Raw genomic sequence first — 15924 nt, forward strand, 5'->3', positions numbered from 1 at the left:
CACATACCTGGAGGTGATGAAGAGTAGGCGATGGCGGCTCCGGATGTTGAAGGAGAAGACTTGAGAAGGTGTTAGAGAACTTCAGAGATATGATTAAGAGTTTCTTTGATATCTCCTTCTTTGGTACTTTCTTCCCTCTTTGGAGAACTTTCTCCAACCGCGGCAACCTTTCCTTTAAGCTTTGGACAAACCGGTCTAATGTGCCCCGGTTCATTACAATAGTGGCATATAATTCCCTTTCTAGGCCCATTACTATTTTTGTTAAAGTGGGGAGGTCTATATGCTTTAACATTCGATCCGGGCCTATTAACGGCCAAAACTTCATCACTCCTAATGCTCAAGCCAAGTCGAGTTTGTTCTTGACATATCTCGGCAAGGGCATCTTCAATAGGTAGGGCTTTGCTTCTATGGAGAAGAGATGCCCTCACTTGTTCAAATTCCGGGCGAAGTCCATGAAGGAATTGAAAAAAGTGCTCTTTTTCAATTTGTTCCCTTCTTAGTTCAATATCTTGTGGAGCAACCCATTTAGGTTCAAGAAGGGCAAGCTCATCCCAAAGAGGGGTTAGAGAGCTAAAATAGTCCCAGACACTCATATCCATTTGTTTAGTGGAACGAATTTTTTCTTGACAAAAAAATTGCCGAGCAAGATCCTTTTGGGTATACATACCCTTAAGGAAAAACCAAGCCTCATTGGCCCTTCTAAATTTGGCAATATTGGCACAATTTTTAAGGTCTACATTGTTCATAAACCATGCCAAAATTTTGGCATGGTTACTTTCCAATCCTCAATTTTGGATTGATGTTCATTAATGGCTTTGATGCGCTAATCGCCATCTAAAGCCTTTTCAACTTCATTTTCAATTTTGGTAAGAACAAGAGAGGGTTTGGGAGTAGTTCCCATAACAAAGCCCCAAAGTTTCTTACCTCTTAGATGATTTTCCATAGCGGAGGCCCACATGAGATAGTTGGACCCATTTAGCTTGAAAGAAAGCTCTACTTTAGAGTCGTGTTCCATCGGCACCAAATATTCTTCCTTTCTTCAAAACTTTGAGAGGCACGTGTTCCAAGATGACAAAGAAAAAAGCCCATCACCAACCGAGCTCTGATACCATGTAATGAAAGGAGGCAGAAGCACCAATAGAGCAAAAAGTCACTCTTTAAGAGTGACTACTAGAGCCAAGAACACAAACACCAAATGTGCACACACAAAACTCTCAAATATAGAAAATGACTTAAAGTCATAAGTTGGATTTATTGAAGAAAGGAAGAGAAGGGTGTAAAAACCCATGCTTACAAGAGGGGAACACCTCCTCTATTTATAGAGGAGGGCACTAAGGAGGGACCACAAGGGGGCTCCCTGTAATGAAATAAGCGGAAGAAACCAAGAATGCTAAAGCATTCACTATGTCCCACACGGACAAGTGCAACAAGCACAAGAGAGGAAATCCACTAAGGGATATACAAAGGGCCTTATAAAAAGGCTACACACATGAAAAATAATATCACTATTATTGAAGAGGAGCTCTCAAGAGCAATGCAACATACATGGGGGGTTCCCCTTATTTATAAGAAAAGGAGACCAAAGGGGCTCCCAATAGAGTCGTTGGGAGCCCCCAACGGTCACATATGTGACCGTTGGGGGCCCCAACGACTCCATTGTGGGGCCCCTTTTCGGTATCCAAAAAATACAAATTTAAAAATAAAAAGAAAAATAAAAAATAGTGAAATAAGAGAAACAAAATAAGTACCTCTATGGGGTACTTTGTGAAATGACCATAATACCCCTATCGGGTATTATGGTATTAATACATATGTTTTAACACCCCCCCTCAAACTTTACGGGGGAATGACCGAAAGTTTGCCAAGGAGGAACAAGAAGCGAGGAGCAGGCAGGGCTTTGGTGAAGAAATCGGCAAGTTGATATTCTGAAGTGACATATGGCAGTGTTACTGTCCCACGAAGATATTCATCACGTACATAATGACAGTCCATTTCAATATGTTTCGTCCTCTCATGGAAAGTGTGGTTGCTGGCAATGTAGATGGCACTTTTGTTGTCGCAACAAAGCTTCGAAGCCCCGGTAATTTCGACTCCCATATCTTGAAGAAGACTTCGAAGCCACACCAGCTCCATTGTAGTAGTTGCCATAGCCCTGTATTCTGCTTCAGTAGAAGACAATGAGACTTTCTGCTGTTTCTTGCAACTCCAAGCAATTAGTGAATCTCCTAGGAACACACAAAAGCCAGTAGTTGAGATTCGATCATTTGGGTTTCCTCCCCAGTCAGCATCAATATAAGCTAGTAAATCTAAGGAAGAGATTGAGGATAGGAATAGCCCTTTAGTCAAAGTATTTTTAATATATCGAATGATCCGGAGCACAGCACTCATATGCACAGATGTAGGAGCATGCTGAAATTGGCTTGCAGAGTGCACAGCATGAGCAATATCGGGCCTGGTGATAGTCAGATAGGTGAGGGAGCCTATGAGTTGCCTGTAGGGCGTAGGATCATCCAGCAGAACTCCATCCTCCAGTCGTAGTTTAGCATTGATAACCTCGGGAGTCTCCACCTTTTTATCATCTGAAATCCCAGATTTGGAACATATGTCTGCAGCAAGCTTCATCTGTGACAATATATACCCTCGAGGAGAGTATGCAACTTCTATACCAAGAAAGTACCTGAGAAAACCCAGATCAGACATATCAAAATTATGTTTTAACATATTTTTAACTTTAAGAATACCGCTTTCATCATTGCCAGTGATGATCATATCATCAACATAAAGCAGAAGGATGATGATACTATTACCTGCATGTTTAACAAAAAGAGCAGTGTCAGTATAACATGAGCGAAATCCCAATTGTAACATGATAGCACTAAATCTATCATACCAAGCCTTAGGGGCTTGTTTAAGACCATATAAAGCTTGTAATAACCGAAGGGTTTGACCTTGGTTAACACTGATTCCCGGCGGATGGTCCATATATACTTCTTCATTCAATTGACCATTAAGAAAGGCATTTTTAACATCTAATTGGAATATAGGCCATTTCTTAGATGATGCTACCGCAATTAAAGTTCTAACGCTTGTCATGCGAGCCACGGGAGCAAAAGTCTCCTCATAGTGGATGTCATATTCTTGTGAGTATCCCTTAGCAACTAATCTAGCTTTATAACGCTCTAGGGAACCATCACTTTTTGTTTTGACTTTGTAGACCCATCGACATCCTATAGCTTTCTTATTTGGAGGAAGATGAACTATTTCTCAAGTTTTAGCTTTATTTAAAGCATCTAGTTCAACTTTCATTGCTTCAACCCAATGAGGTATACTTTTTGCTTGATTATAATGGGAGGGTTCATAGTAAGAATGCAAGGCTATTAGACAAGCTCTATATTTAGGTGAAAGAGTTTCATATGAGACAAACCTATTAGGTGGAATTGATTCTCTAGAAGAACGCCTAAGGGAGGTTTCTTCTAGGGGTTCATTAAGCCGCAAGAATTTTTCTAAAGCACTAATAGGTTGGGCTTCCTCACGCTGAGTGTATACTTGGAGATTGTCACCATTAGCTGGTGATACATCATTATCATGAGAATCATGAGTATTTTCTAAAACTTCCGGATGACTCAAAGAGTCATCATTTGAATCTTCTAAAAGATCATTGATAAACATATAATCAATTTCATTTGATTTTTCCAATATGTCAAATCCATTTTCATCTTCTAAAAAGGTTACATCTTTGGAGACAAATAACTTATTGTTTTTATGATCAAAGCATCTATAGCCTTTTTGATTTTCACCATATCCTAAAAATACACATTCTATTGCTTTAGGTGACAATTTATCTCTTTTATGTAAAAGAACAAAGCATTTACACCCAAAAATCCGAAGACGATTGTAGTCGGGTGTCATATTAAAAAGTTTTTCATAAGGAGAGATATTATTCAATTTTGAAGATGGCATCCTATTGATTAAATAGGTGGAGGTTAACACGGCTTCGGCCCAAAAATTTTTAGGAATATTTTTAGAAATGAGTAAGGATCTAGTGGTTTCCAAAATATGCTTATGTTTTCTTTCTGCTAGACCATTTTGTTGAGTTCTTGGGCAAGATTTTTGATGACAAATGCCATGTTGTTTTAGATATGATTGAAAATCATTTGATAAGTACTCTCCACCCGAATTGGATCTAAGAATGGATATTTGACTTTGAAATTGATTTTGAATTTTTGCATGAAATTCTTTAAAGAAGTTAAAAACTTTCGATTTAAAGTTAAGAAAATAAATCCATACATATCTAGTATAATCATCAATAAAAGTAACATAATATGAATAACCACCTTTAGATAGAACCGGAGATGGCCCCCAAACATCGGAATGCACCAATTCAAAAGGTCTTGTTGTCACAAAGGATCTAATAGGAAAAGGAGTAGACTTCATTTTGCCAAAAATGCAATCTTTGCAATTGATATCTTTTTTTTTACAAAACTTGTGTCCAAAAGGAAAAAGATACATTTTAGAGTAACTTGGATGTCCAAGCCTTTTATGCCAAGTTTCAATATTTTTGTCTTGAACATAAGTACAAAATGAGGTATTTGGAAGCATTAAATTATGCATAAAATAAAGGTCTCCCTTCCTATGGCCTTGCCCAATCCGCTTCCCGGACCGAAGATCCTGCACAAAGCACCCTTGGGATGAGAAAGATATTTCACATCCATGGTCGGCTATTTGAGAAACGGAAAAGAGGTTAAGATTTAATTTTGGAACTATTCTAACTTTTGGAACAAGGAAATTTTGACATTTTTAGAATCAAGAGTTCCAACACCATTTATTTTGAGAAAAGTTCCATCGGACGTAGAGACACAAGACATTTTTTAATTGGTGTGCACATTGGTTAATGCATTTTCATGAGGGGTCATGTGAAAAGAAGCTCCGGAATCTAAAATCCAAGAGTACGTACCGAGAGGTGATGATGAGGCAATGGCGGCACCGGAGGTGGAAGAAGTGACCTTTAAAATTTGTTGAAGAGCCAAGGAGATTTGTCCAAGAGTATCTTTGAGATCCCCGTTCTTGCCGTCATCTTCTTTGGTGGTGGATTCTTCAACGAAAGCCACCTTTGGCTTGAATGCCCCATTTAGCTTTGGGCAAACGGGTTTAATATGTCCTGGCTCATAACAATGGTGACATATAATCATTTTTCTTCCACCACTCCCTTGCTTACCAAAATGAGGTGGTTTGTATGTTTTAACATGATTGCCGGGTTTAGATACCGCAAGAACTTCCTCTTTGCTTTTACCCATGCTATGCCTAGTCTCTTCTTGAGTAATCTCGGCAATAGCTTCTTCTAAGGGAGGAAACGTGGATCTATGGAGAAGTGAGGATCTCACTTGTTCAAATTCGGGACGAAGCCCAAATAAAAATTGAAACAATCTATCTTGTTCCATTTGTTTTTGTCTTAGAACCACATCCTCCATAGATACCCATTTAGGCTCTAAAAGAGCCAATTCATCCCACAAAGGATTTAGAGCACTATAGTAATCTTGTATGCTCATGTCACCTTGTTTTGTGGTTCTTACTTTTTCTTGCAAGAAATAAGCTCTTGCAAGATCCTTTTGGGTAAACATACCCTTCATAAAAAACCAAGCTTCATTTGCCCGGCGGAATTTTGCAATATTTGCACATACCTTAAGTTCGACATTGTTCATAAACCATGCTAGGATTTTTGCATGGTTGCTCTCCCAATCTTCCATTTGATGATTATAATCTTCAATGGCCTTGAGACGAGCATCGCCTTCAAGTGCTTTCTCTTGATCTCCTTCCATCTTTGTGAGCTTAAGTTGGGGTTCCGGAACGGTTCCCATTACATAACCCCAAAGCTTCTTGCCTTTGAGATTATTCTCCATTGCGGATGCCCACATCATGTAATTTTTTCCATTGAGTTTGAATGATAGATCGATCTTGACTTCCATTGCTACACAATGAAGATGTGAGAAAGAAAGGAAGTAGAGAGAGACAAGATTTTACCTTTAGTAGATCTTATGGCTTTGATACCATGTAATGAAATAAGCGGAAGAAACCAAGAATGCTAAAGCATTCACTATGTCCCACACGGACAAGTGCAACAAGCACAAGAGAGGAAATCCACTAAGGGATATACAAAGGGCCTTATAAAAAGGCTACACACATGAAAAATAATATCACTATTATTGAAGAGGAGCTCTCAAGAGCAATGCAACATACATGGGGGGTTCCCCCTATTTATAAGAAAAGGAGACCAAAGGGGCTCCCAATAGAGTCGTTGGGAGCCCCCAACGGTCACATATGTGACCGTTGGGGGGCCCAACGACTCCATTGTGGGGCCCCTTTTCGGTATCCAAAAAATACAAATTTAAAAATAAAAAGAAAAATAAAAAATAGTGAAATAAGAGAAACAAAATAAGTACCCCTATGGGGTACTTTGTGAAATGACCATAATACCCCTATCGGGTATTATGGTATTATTACATATGTTTTAACACTCCCTAGTAGTCGTCGGGAGCCCCCAACGGTCAGAAATCTGACCGTTGGGGCCCCAACGACTACAAGAGTGGGGCCCCTTGTGGTTCAAACAAAAAAGAAAAAAAGAAAAAAGAAAAAGGTAAAAAGGAAAAAGAAAAAAGAAAAAGTAAAAAAATAAAAAGTACATTTTGCAGTTTTACAAGAATACCCCTATCGAGTATTTCACTAAAAAGAATATGTATATATATACATATATGTATATATATACTTATATATATACGGATGTATATATATAAGTATATGTATATATATATATATTTTTTTTTTTAACATATACGTATGTGTATATACACACATATATATATAATATATATATGTATATATAAATATATATTACATATGTACTACTAGTCAACCTAGGTTGACTTTATCTAGCCATTGGACCCTCTCCAACGGCAAGATTAGGGTCTCCTTTATTCCCTCTTCTCTCCTCCTTCTCTATAAAGGTGTGGGTGTGTGTATGTGTAAGTGTTGAGAGAGTGATGGGTAGTTTTAGGCTTTTTGTATATTTTTTAGTATATTGTAATGAGGATCAAAATGTATGTCTTTGTATTTTTAATATTCTTTATTAATGAAGTTATTCATTCACATTCTATTGTGTTTCATTTTTGTTCTTATGTTTTCGTCCAATTGCATTATGTTTCTATTCTTGAAGTTCATTATGGAGTGCATTGGGATTCATGCCATTTTGTGACATGGTATTAGAGCAAGGCATAGTGGTCTTGGGAAAGATTCATATTAATGAATGGTATGGATTCAAAGATTCCGATCCCAGCATGTATCTTTGGCTTTTCTATTTTCATGTGTATGATAGGTGTTTGAAAGGGTTATATTAAAAATGAATGTCTTCTTTTGAAATTAGAATATGTAGAAATTATTGTCTTTTGATATATGGTTTAGATTATGGATATGTATATTGAAAAATTATATTTTGCAAAAAATATGTGGTTTCTTAAAATCTTATGTGTTTCATGTTTTGCAAAATATTAAATTTTATGTTGTATCTTTTTTGTGTGTCTCTTAACGTATGTATTTACATAGATTATCTTTGGGATTTTTAATATATAGTGTTGTTTCCTTGGTGATTCTAATTAGTGACCATGCATGATTTTAATTATGTAGCCTTTGTGATTATTATTGGATGGCATAAGCATGATTTGTCATCATGAACTCGAATGCATATTTTAATTTCTCTATTATGTGTTATATTTTTTAGTGGGTTCTTGTGTTTCTGCTTCTTGAGCATTTTATGAATAAAACTTATATTTTTTTAAAAAATACTCTTTTATGATTGTTGCTTAGCCCTTAGTAGTTTTATGTGTGTTTTTGTGGCTTAGTGATTTGAGTGCTTGTGCACTTTTGTAACCCTTAGTGGTTTTTTTCTTGTGCATTGATACTTCATTGCATGCTTCTTAGAAATTTTATGTTTGTTGCAATGTGATAAAATTTCTTGTATGATATATGTGGGTTCATGGTTGGTGATAGATAGTTCTTTGTGAATCTCTATATGTTTGCTATCAATTGTCTCATAGTAGTAGACTTATGATTTAGATCTAGCTTCTTAGAAGCTTTTCTTTAATAAGATCATGTATTCTTGTTTCTTTATTGAGATTTATTGGATCTTTTGTATGTGATGTGCCTTAGTGCACTTGTTCCTTGATTGATGGATTTATGATTCAATTATCTTTTGAAAAAGATACTCCAACTTCATAATTTCATCTCCTCTATGTAGATTGTTTATATTGGGCATGATTCTTGTCCGTTATTTGCTTGTTCAAGTTTGTAAAATTTGTCATGAGACATCTTGTGTTGCATATGATTGCATCAAATGACATATTGTTGTGAATATGATTCTACTATATTCATTCTACGTCTTCGCCTTTATTTGATTTGATTTAGAGCCTTGTCATTTCAAATTGGTTCTTTTATATGAACTCACTTATTTAGAAATTGATTTTCGTGAGTATTTATTGTCTTCTTATGGCATTAGTTTTGTTTATCATAGAATTTTATATGATGCATCATTTCTTTTGGCCTTGTTGGTGTTGGGATAGAGTTAGCCGTTGAGGTAAGTTATGTCTGCACCTCAAGTCATCTTATCAATTTGTAATTATCAAAGTTCATGAGTGTATGTTGGTATATGTGTTAGATCTAATTGATAGTTGATTGCCCTCTGGATCTGTTGCCTTTGTTGAACTAGAGATGTTTGTTGGGGTGAGTTGTGTAGACCTTGTTTTTTTTCAGTTTAGATTGTTGACTTATAGTTCGGCTCTAACCAACGGTTGTTTGATTTCTGGTTCTATGAGTGTGTTGTATCACTCATTTGTTTATTTATCTTGAAATGTTTATTCATTGAAATATTTGTGTGCATTGAATATGCTTTAATTGCATGTTGTATTTAGATTTGTTCCATGATTGGTTGTCTTGCGTGATTTACATCACGATATGCCTTAGTTGCATAGGATGCAATAGTTTGAATGTATTTATAGATATTGTTTGTACATTTGAGATTTAAATTGTTACGATCAGTTTGAGTCTTTTCATCTCTTTGAAACAATGTTTGCCATTATTTCAAATTTCAAAATATCTCTTGTTATGATTTGTATGTAGGATTTTGAACTTCCTGAGTAATTCCGTTGTGCATTTAATGCTACTTGTTTTTTTTTTAAAACCCTTTTTTATGAATATTTTACCCTGTATGGATTAAAGTTTAAACAACCTTGTGAGTTATTTATTCATAGAATTAATGATTGTTTGAAAATCCATATTCCATGCATTTTATTCATTAATGTGATAGATATATGTGTATTGACTTTGAAGAATGCATGCTTTCATGAATGTTTAAAGTGATTAATGATTTATGAGTTTATCTTTGAGATATTTTATGCATGCATCTCTCCTTTTTTATATTATGCAATTATGTTTTCTTATTAAAATTATGATTTCTTAAAAAATAATGTTTTTTCAAATAATTTTAAAAAAATAATAAATTGTCTTTTTAAATATTTTCTATATATTGTATTTTTGGTGTATTTGGCCATCCTCTCTCCATAATATATAATTAATGTAAGTAATTTTTGAAATCTTCTTATGATATATATGTGTATAGTTGGGATATTTTGTGAGCTCTATTTACAGGTTCTCAAGCTTTGATGATATTGAAGATTCTAAAGACCCTTTGTTTAATAGAGCATATGTTTGAAGATCAAGAGCACCTTTTAAGGAAGCAACAAATGAAAGAACTTGATGAAATCAATAAAAATCTTTTATGTAATGGGTTCTTTATTTGTATTTGCAAACTTACAGTGAGTCACTGTAAGTTTGAGTTGAGATGTTAAGATAAATGTACTATTATATATATATATATATATATATATATATATATATATGAAAAGGGTAAGTAAAGGATATGCCAAAATGCATGTGTACAGAAAGAACACTTAAAAGATAAGTGTACAAGGTAAGTACATGCCTTCTTCTTAGCACCATTGTATATCCCAACCTTAATTCTTGAATTGAGAAATCTCACCTCTATTTTCAAGGTATAGCAATCTCGAGCGCAGATCTTCGCCTGCCATTGCAAGAGAAACAGAAGCCTCCCCAAGTAGTGGATCCCTCCTCTCAGCCTGATCCAATATATCTATACATAACCTCTCTTTGGGAGAAGCATTTCCTTCTTCAGTGGTCGTAAAGTAGTGAGCAGACTTGGTGAGCCTCTTTGATATTTGAAGTGCTTTCCTTCCATCTAGTGTAAGGTCAGTTGGTCGAGCTCCCTTAGTTAAAAGTGAGACTATAACCTTAGGATCTTTACGCATCGCAGCAACATGGAGCACTGTATATCCCCTGGGGTTCCTATAGTTAACATCAGCAAGCCCAATATCCAGAAGTTCAGTTGTAGTCTTGGAATCACAGTATGCTACTGCATAATGTAGTGCATATGCATCATCCAGAGTTGTGTGCCCTTCTTTTAGCAACAACCTTATTAGTTCAACATCATCTGAATCAAGAGCCCGATGTATCCTTCTCACATGTTTATTTGGTGGGCAGTTGATTTCAGAGGTGGCTAAACCCAAATTTGCCCGCGTATCCATGATTAGCTTAACAACATCTTGAGGTAATGCCTTCTCAAGAGTGGTGATATCAATATCAGACTTGACCACACTGTCTATACACTTGGTCAACAACCTTCCACTTTCTTTATCGCACATGTTAGCCACTGATAAAATTATTAGTATGTCATCTTTTGCAACCTTGTCCAGAATTTCAAGGAGGCGAATCTGCAAACGAAACAGAGTAAATGACTGACAAAATTGCAATTGTTCACATGATTCATTCAAGACTTGAGAAGCAATTGAGAATCAGACTGGTGATGGAAGGCAAATTCCTGATATATTTTTCATAATGTTGCAAGAAATGGAACAAACTAGATGCATCAGACCTGAAAAGCCACAATAAATGTGTAAAACACATATATAGTTATTTATTTATTTATTTGGTGTACAATCTATAGTTAGATGCAAGTTGTTTTAACTCAATTGATGTCATAGGTGTGTTCAGCATGCTCAATTAGTGGGAGATCGTAATTCTTCAATCAGGAACACATTTTTTTGAGTAAAAAATATGATTCATGTATGGCTGTTGATTTTTCATTCGCTGGTAAAACCTACTGCAATGTCGGAATCTAGCAATCCAAATGCTGAACCCCACTAAAGCGAGCATGCAAATCACATCCATGGGGTCAGATTGAGTCAAATAAATTAAATAAATAAAAACATAGTTTGGTACGTAAGCAACACTTGGTTTAAATGGATGGACCAACTTGATACACAAAATGCATGTGCTTACAGACAACAACAACGACAAAATAAATAAGTGAATCAATGATGCTCATAAGTATATCCAATATCTTGAGAACATGATTATGAGAATATCAACAATTTTTGAGTATTGCAGAAAAAATCCAACTTAGGTGAAATCCTTTTCCTAATTCCTCATGTTTTCTGAATCTTAGAGCCTTTTATAGTTTTATACTATTATGCAACTATCCATGCTTATTTTTGAATTGTTTTTTTCTTTGTTTTATTTTTTTTAAAATTGCTAAGGGTTTCTTAAGAAAATGATTGTTTTGAAATTCTACTGAAAAATATTTTGCCATAAAATTGCTGCTACCGCTTTGGTGATACACGGGAGACCAGTGACCCTTTCATTCATAGACAACTAAATCTTGCTGAAGTGCACTTGATCTAACATACATATATATGTGTGTTTCTGAATGGACAGTTTACATTTCCATTCTCTGTTGAAAAATTATCTGAAATGTATACTCAATCAAACAAGAAATAGAGAAATCGCTTGGAAATACACGTATGAGCACTCTCTTTAAAGCAACAGTTGTCCTTTTACGATCCAATCCTCGGTGTAATAGGGTTGACTGCAACTTTACTTTCAAGATACAACTAAGTTATGCCTTCTTACTATAAACATGACCCTAACTTGCATTATGGAGGCCGCCTTCCACGACACGATCACCTTTGAGTAGCTCTAGGTAGGAAAAGTAAGGGGTGAAACACAAGAGAATGAAAAGATAGAGATCACAAAGGATTTCTTGTATATAGACTTAAGTGAGATGTTTAACGGTCACAAATAAATGTCTTAAGGGTTATGAATAAATGTTCAACAATTACAAATAAATGTATTACGGTCATATGCTAATGGCTACAGGCTAACGGTCCGAAAACATCTAACTCAATTAAGTATCCAACGGTCATATAACGGCTAGCTCATTTAAGTGTCTAAACGTTCAATAATCAATTGCTCTAACAGCCAATTTGGAAAAGTGTAAAAAGTCAAGTCAAATCAAGCATCACTATGAGCTTAACCTAGCTAGGTGGCTTGGTCAAGATCAAGTCAATAGTTTCAGCTAGGCAAATGCATAATTTTGAGACAAATCCAACATTCTCCGTAAAGATGCTTTACGAAAAAGAAACTAATTCAGCCACTTTAAAGATGGCTCATCTTCAAGAATCCAGGATGAAGGCGCCAGATAGCTTTTTCCACATGATTGAATGCATGTTTGAATTTCTAAAGGTTCCTCTACTATCCTAGCGATGAAAAACTAAGTAGTCTAGTTCAAAGATATGTCAACAGGTGAAGCATCTTTTTACTAGTTGTCCATAAAGTTTGAAGGTTCAATGCTCTCTGTGGTCCTAGAAAATCAAAAGCACAAAAAGCCAAGGAAAAGAACATATTCATGGTTAAACATAATGTCTTAAAATTTTCATTTAGATCATATGGTTATTGGTGGGACTAGGCACAGAAACAACATCCATATCAACAAAGAGGCATCCCCGTCCTAACCTCACACTTGGCAATTTTGTATGTCGAGTTCTAAACTGACAAGCAACTTTAGGACTGCTGACAGAAGAATAAAATCTATCTGTGATCAAATGCTCTTGACAACTGAACTATGTGTCTAACAACTGACCTACATTAGTTTATCCATTAACACCTTAGATCCAGTCAAATTCAACACTAGTTTGGCTAGATTAATACCTCTATATAGGACTTCAAAACTTTCTATTCTTCATGATTAATTACAAAATTAAAACAAAAAACTTCTCAAGGAAAAGGAAGACTAAAATAGCAACTGACCTCTCATCAGTTTGTCTATTAGCACATTCAAATTTAGCAATATCTTGTCTAGATCAACATGCCTATATAAGACCTCAAAACTTGGGAATTCTTCACGATTAATTTATAAAATTAAAAGAAGAAATTTCTCGAGAAACAAGACAAACTAAAATTAAATTGATCACCTTCCAAACATCAACCAGATCAGCAATCTGGAAAGTATGTGATGCATAAAGAACCTCAACAGCAAAATCAATGACTGGCCTGCAGGAGTCATGAGGGCATTCCTCATCAACACAGGTGCAGATCTCAGGAGGAAGGGGCTTCACTTTGCCACTATACATATACTCCAGAACCGACACCAGAGCATCAAAGCCCACATCAAAGTCCTTGGTAAGCTCCTTCAATTCGTACCTATTCTTCTCCTTCCCCAGGAAAACCTGCATGAGAAAGGGACTTCTCGCCGCTAGTATACACCTGTGAACGCGGACTTCGTGGCCGCCATTGGCAATGATCTTAGCGTCGCTGTAGAGATCAAAATCCGGCAATCGAAACAGCGAATCGAGGTTCTCACTGAGCTTCTTGAATGATGAAACCTCAGGTGGGGTGAATTCTGGGAAGAGGGTGTCACTGTTTGAGACACAGGAGCTTGTGTTTGGTGGGGAATCAAGGTATGACGAGGTGGGTTTCTCAGAATCTGCCATGGGAGGCAGTGAGGAAGAGGATTGAGCAAAATGGGTGTCTTAGGGAGGTTGGTAAGACCCCATGGTTTTGAAGAAAGAGAGGGTTGAATGTGGCTGGAGATGAGATCAAAGTGGGGTTATATGAAGAAGATGACAAGCTTGGGTTAACATCTGTATCATCATCATCATCACCACCATCATCAGCAGATGACCAAAAATCCACCATAAGTGACATATCCACAACCAGAAACCATAAAAAAATACAAAAAAATTGGAGTTAAGATAAGCTGCATGGTTGACTCTCTCTCTCTCTCTCCATCAAAGCACGCGCGCACGCACATGAATCCTTATACATGTTTCTGCAGACATGGCTGAGTGGTCAACCGCCGGTGATGGTGAGGAAAACTACAGTTTTGCAGTTTTGGTTCCCAGTCCGGTACACGAGTGAGATGAGTTTTCCATGGCCTCTTGCAACCTATGTCTGGACTAGGGATGAACCTCACCAAAATTGACATTTGACTGCTAGTTAAGGCTCCACCTGTGTTGGTCGCCAAAGCAGACGTGTGGACAGACAGAGAGTAACATCAATGCACTGAATTCAGTGGGTCAAGTGGATCATAACTATTTCAATCATAACGAGTCTGCTTAACTTACAAGTATCATGCCCATTTCCAACTCTGAACTGGTTCGAGTGCATATGGATTATGGCCTAGTTGCTGAAACCTGTGAAGCTTCATGGGCATTAGGGATGTAAACGGGTCACTGGGTCCGCCCTAACAGGGTCTATCTAATCAGATTCGGATTCAGATTAAGAGTCATATGGAATCAGATAAAACCGAATCCGGATCTGACTAGCTTAAAACCTTATATTTACACTTAATCGGGTTTGGGTTTTAGTCAGATTCGGGTTAATGTTTGAATGCAATAGTGAAGACCGAACCAGAATCTGATCGGATCCCAATTTAGCTACCAAATCTGACAAATCAGATTTGGATTCGGATCAGATGTCAGGTTACATCCAACCCGTTGGCATTCCTAATGGGCTTCAAGTTGCAGAGTTCCAAGAGGTCTGGGGTTCATAAACAGGACAAATTGAGTTCGGACCTTTGGTCTAATTTTAATACAATCCAAACATTAGCTACGAAAGAAATAACTGTGGGCTTGAATGGTTGGGTAAGGATTTGGGCAACTCAATTATTTGCAGTTTGGTCGCCCAAGGTTGTCACAACTTGTCTTCCCTTGGGCCAGATTATCTATTATCGCAAAACGTAGAAAATAAAAAATAAACCATAAATCATGTGGACTCAGTTCCATCAGGACAAGTTACAGTACGATTGCCTAACGACTGGGTTGAGATATGGTTTTCACTGGTGGCTATTTAAGGGTTTGGCGTCGGTGGTCACACCAGTAAATTACTCGCTTTTAGCAGCAAAGTTCGTTATAAAATAATAATAATAATAACAAAATAAGTCAAATCTGGATGCACACGACACAAGCATGCACACACACGTCTATTGTTTTGTCGAGCCTGATACAAAGTCCAGAGGTTTATCAGCCTAAGTACATATGTGAGCTCGAAAGATGGTGGTACACACGGTGGCCAAAAACAAGATTTTGAAAATTTTAGATATGTATTTTTCAAGATACACTAAGCTTGGACTTGAAGAGTGTTATTGTAATGCCTGAAAAAAAATTTAATATATAAAATTTAAGATTTTTATGCAACAAACCCATCGAGTTCGGGTTTTATATGGATTAGAATGAACCAGACTCGAAATTTCGTATGAAAAATAGATGAAACGATAAAAATTCCATAGGATCAATCCGTACGAGATTCGAATCGACCAAAAATCCAAAAAACTTATTTGATCGATGTAGGATGAATACATACATAAGTTTAAATCAAAATCCGATAACCTAAGCCCAAAAAACCATTTACGAAAGAATGACTGAAAGTAAAAGTATATCAGAGATTAAAACAATACATATCTTAGAAAATCAGTTCAAAAAAAAGTTAGACCGATCCAAACTCCAAGTAATCCATTCAACAAAATAGGTC

At 36.4% G+C, this 15924-nt stretch overlaps 1 protein-coding gene across 1 annotated transcript in view; it reads right to left on the minus strand.

Moving 5' to 3' along the window:
* The window catches only part of LOC149820297 (BTB/POZ domain and ankyrin repeat-containing protein NPR1-like), a 31377-nt gene extending 17123 nt beyond the window's left edge, over nt 1–14254 (minus strand). Inside the window, exons 1-2 of the mRNA XM_089982562.1 lie at nt 13368–14254; nt 10082–10829 (exon numbers count right to left, since the gene is read on the minus strand). Of these exons, the coding sequence (XP_089838688.1) occupies nt 10082–10829; nt 13368–13886 (1267 nt within the window). The 5' untranslated portion in view covers nt 13887–14254. The remainder of the gene's footprint in view (nt 1–10081; nt 10830–13367) is intronic.
* Nucleotides 14255–15924: the final 1670 nt, after the last annotated feature.

The sequence above is a fragment of the Nuphar pumila genome, chromosome 12, assembly GCF_984573655.1.
Source record: "Nuphar pumila chromosome 12, dmNupPumi1.hap1.1, whole genome shotgun sequence".
Classification (NCBI taxonomy): Eukaryota; Viridiplantae; Streptophyta; class Magnoliopsida; order Nymphaeales; family Nymphaeaceae; genus Nuphar; species Nuphar pumila.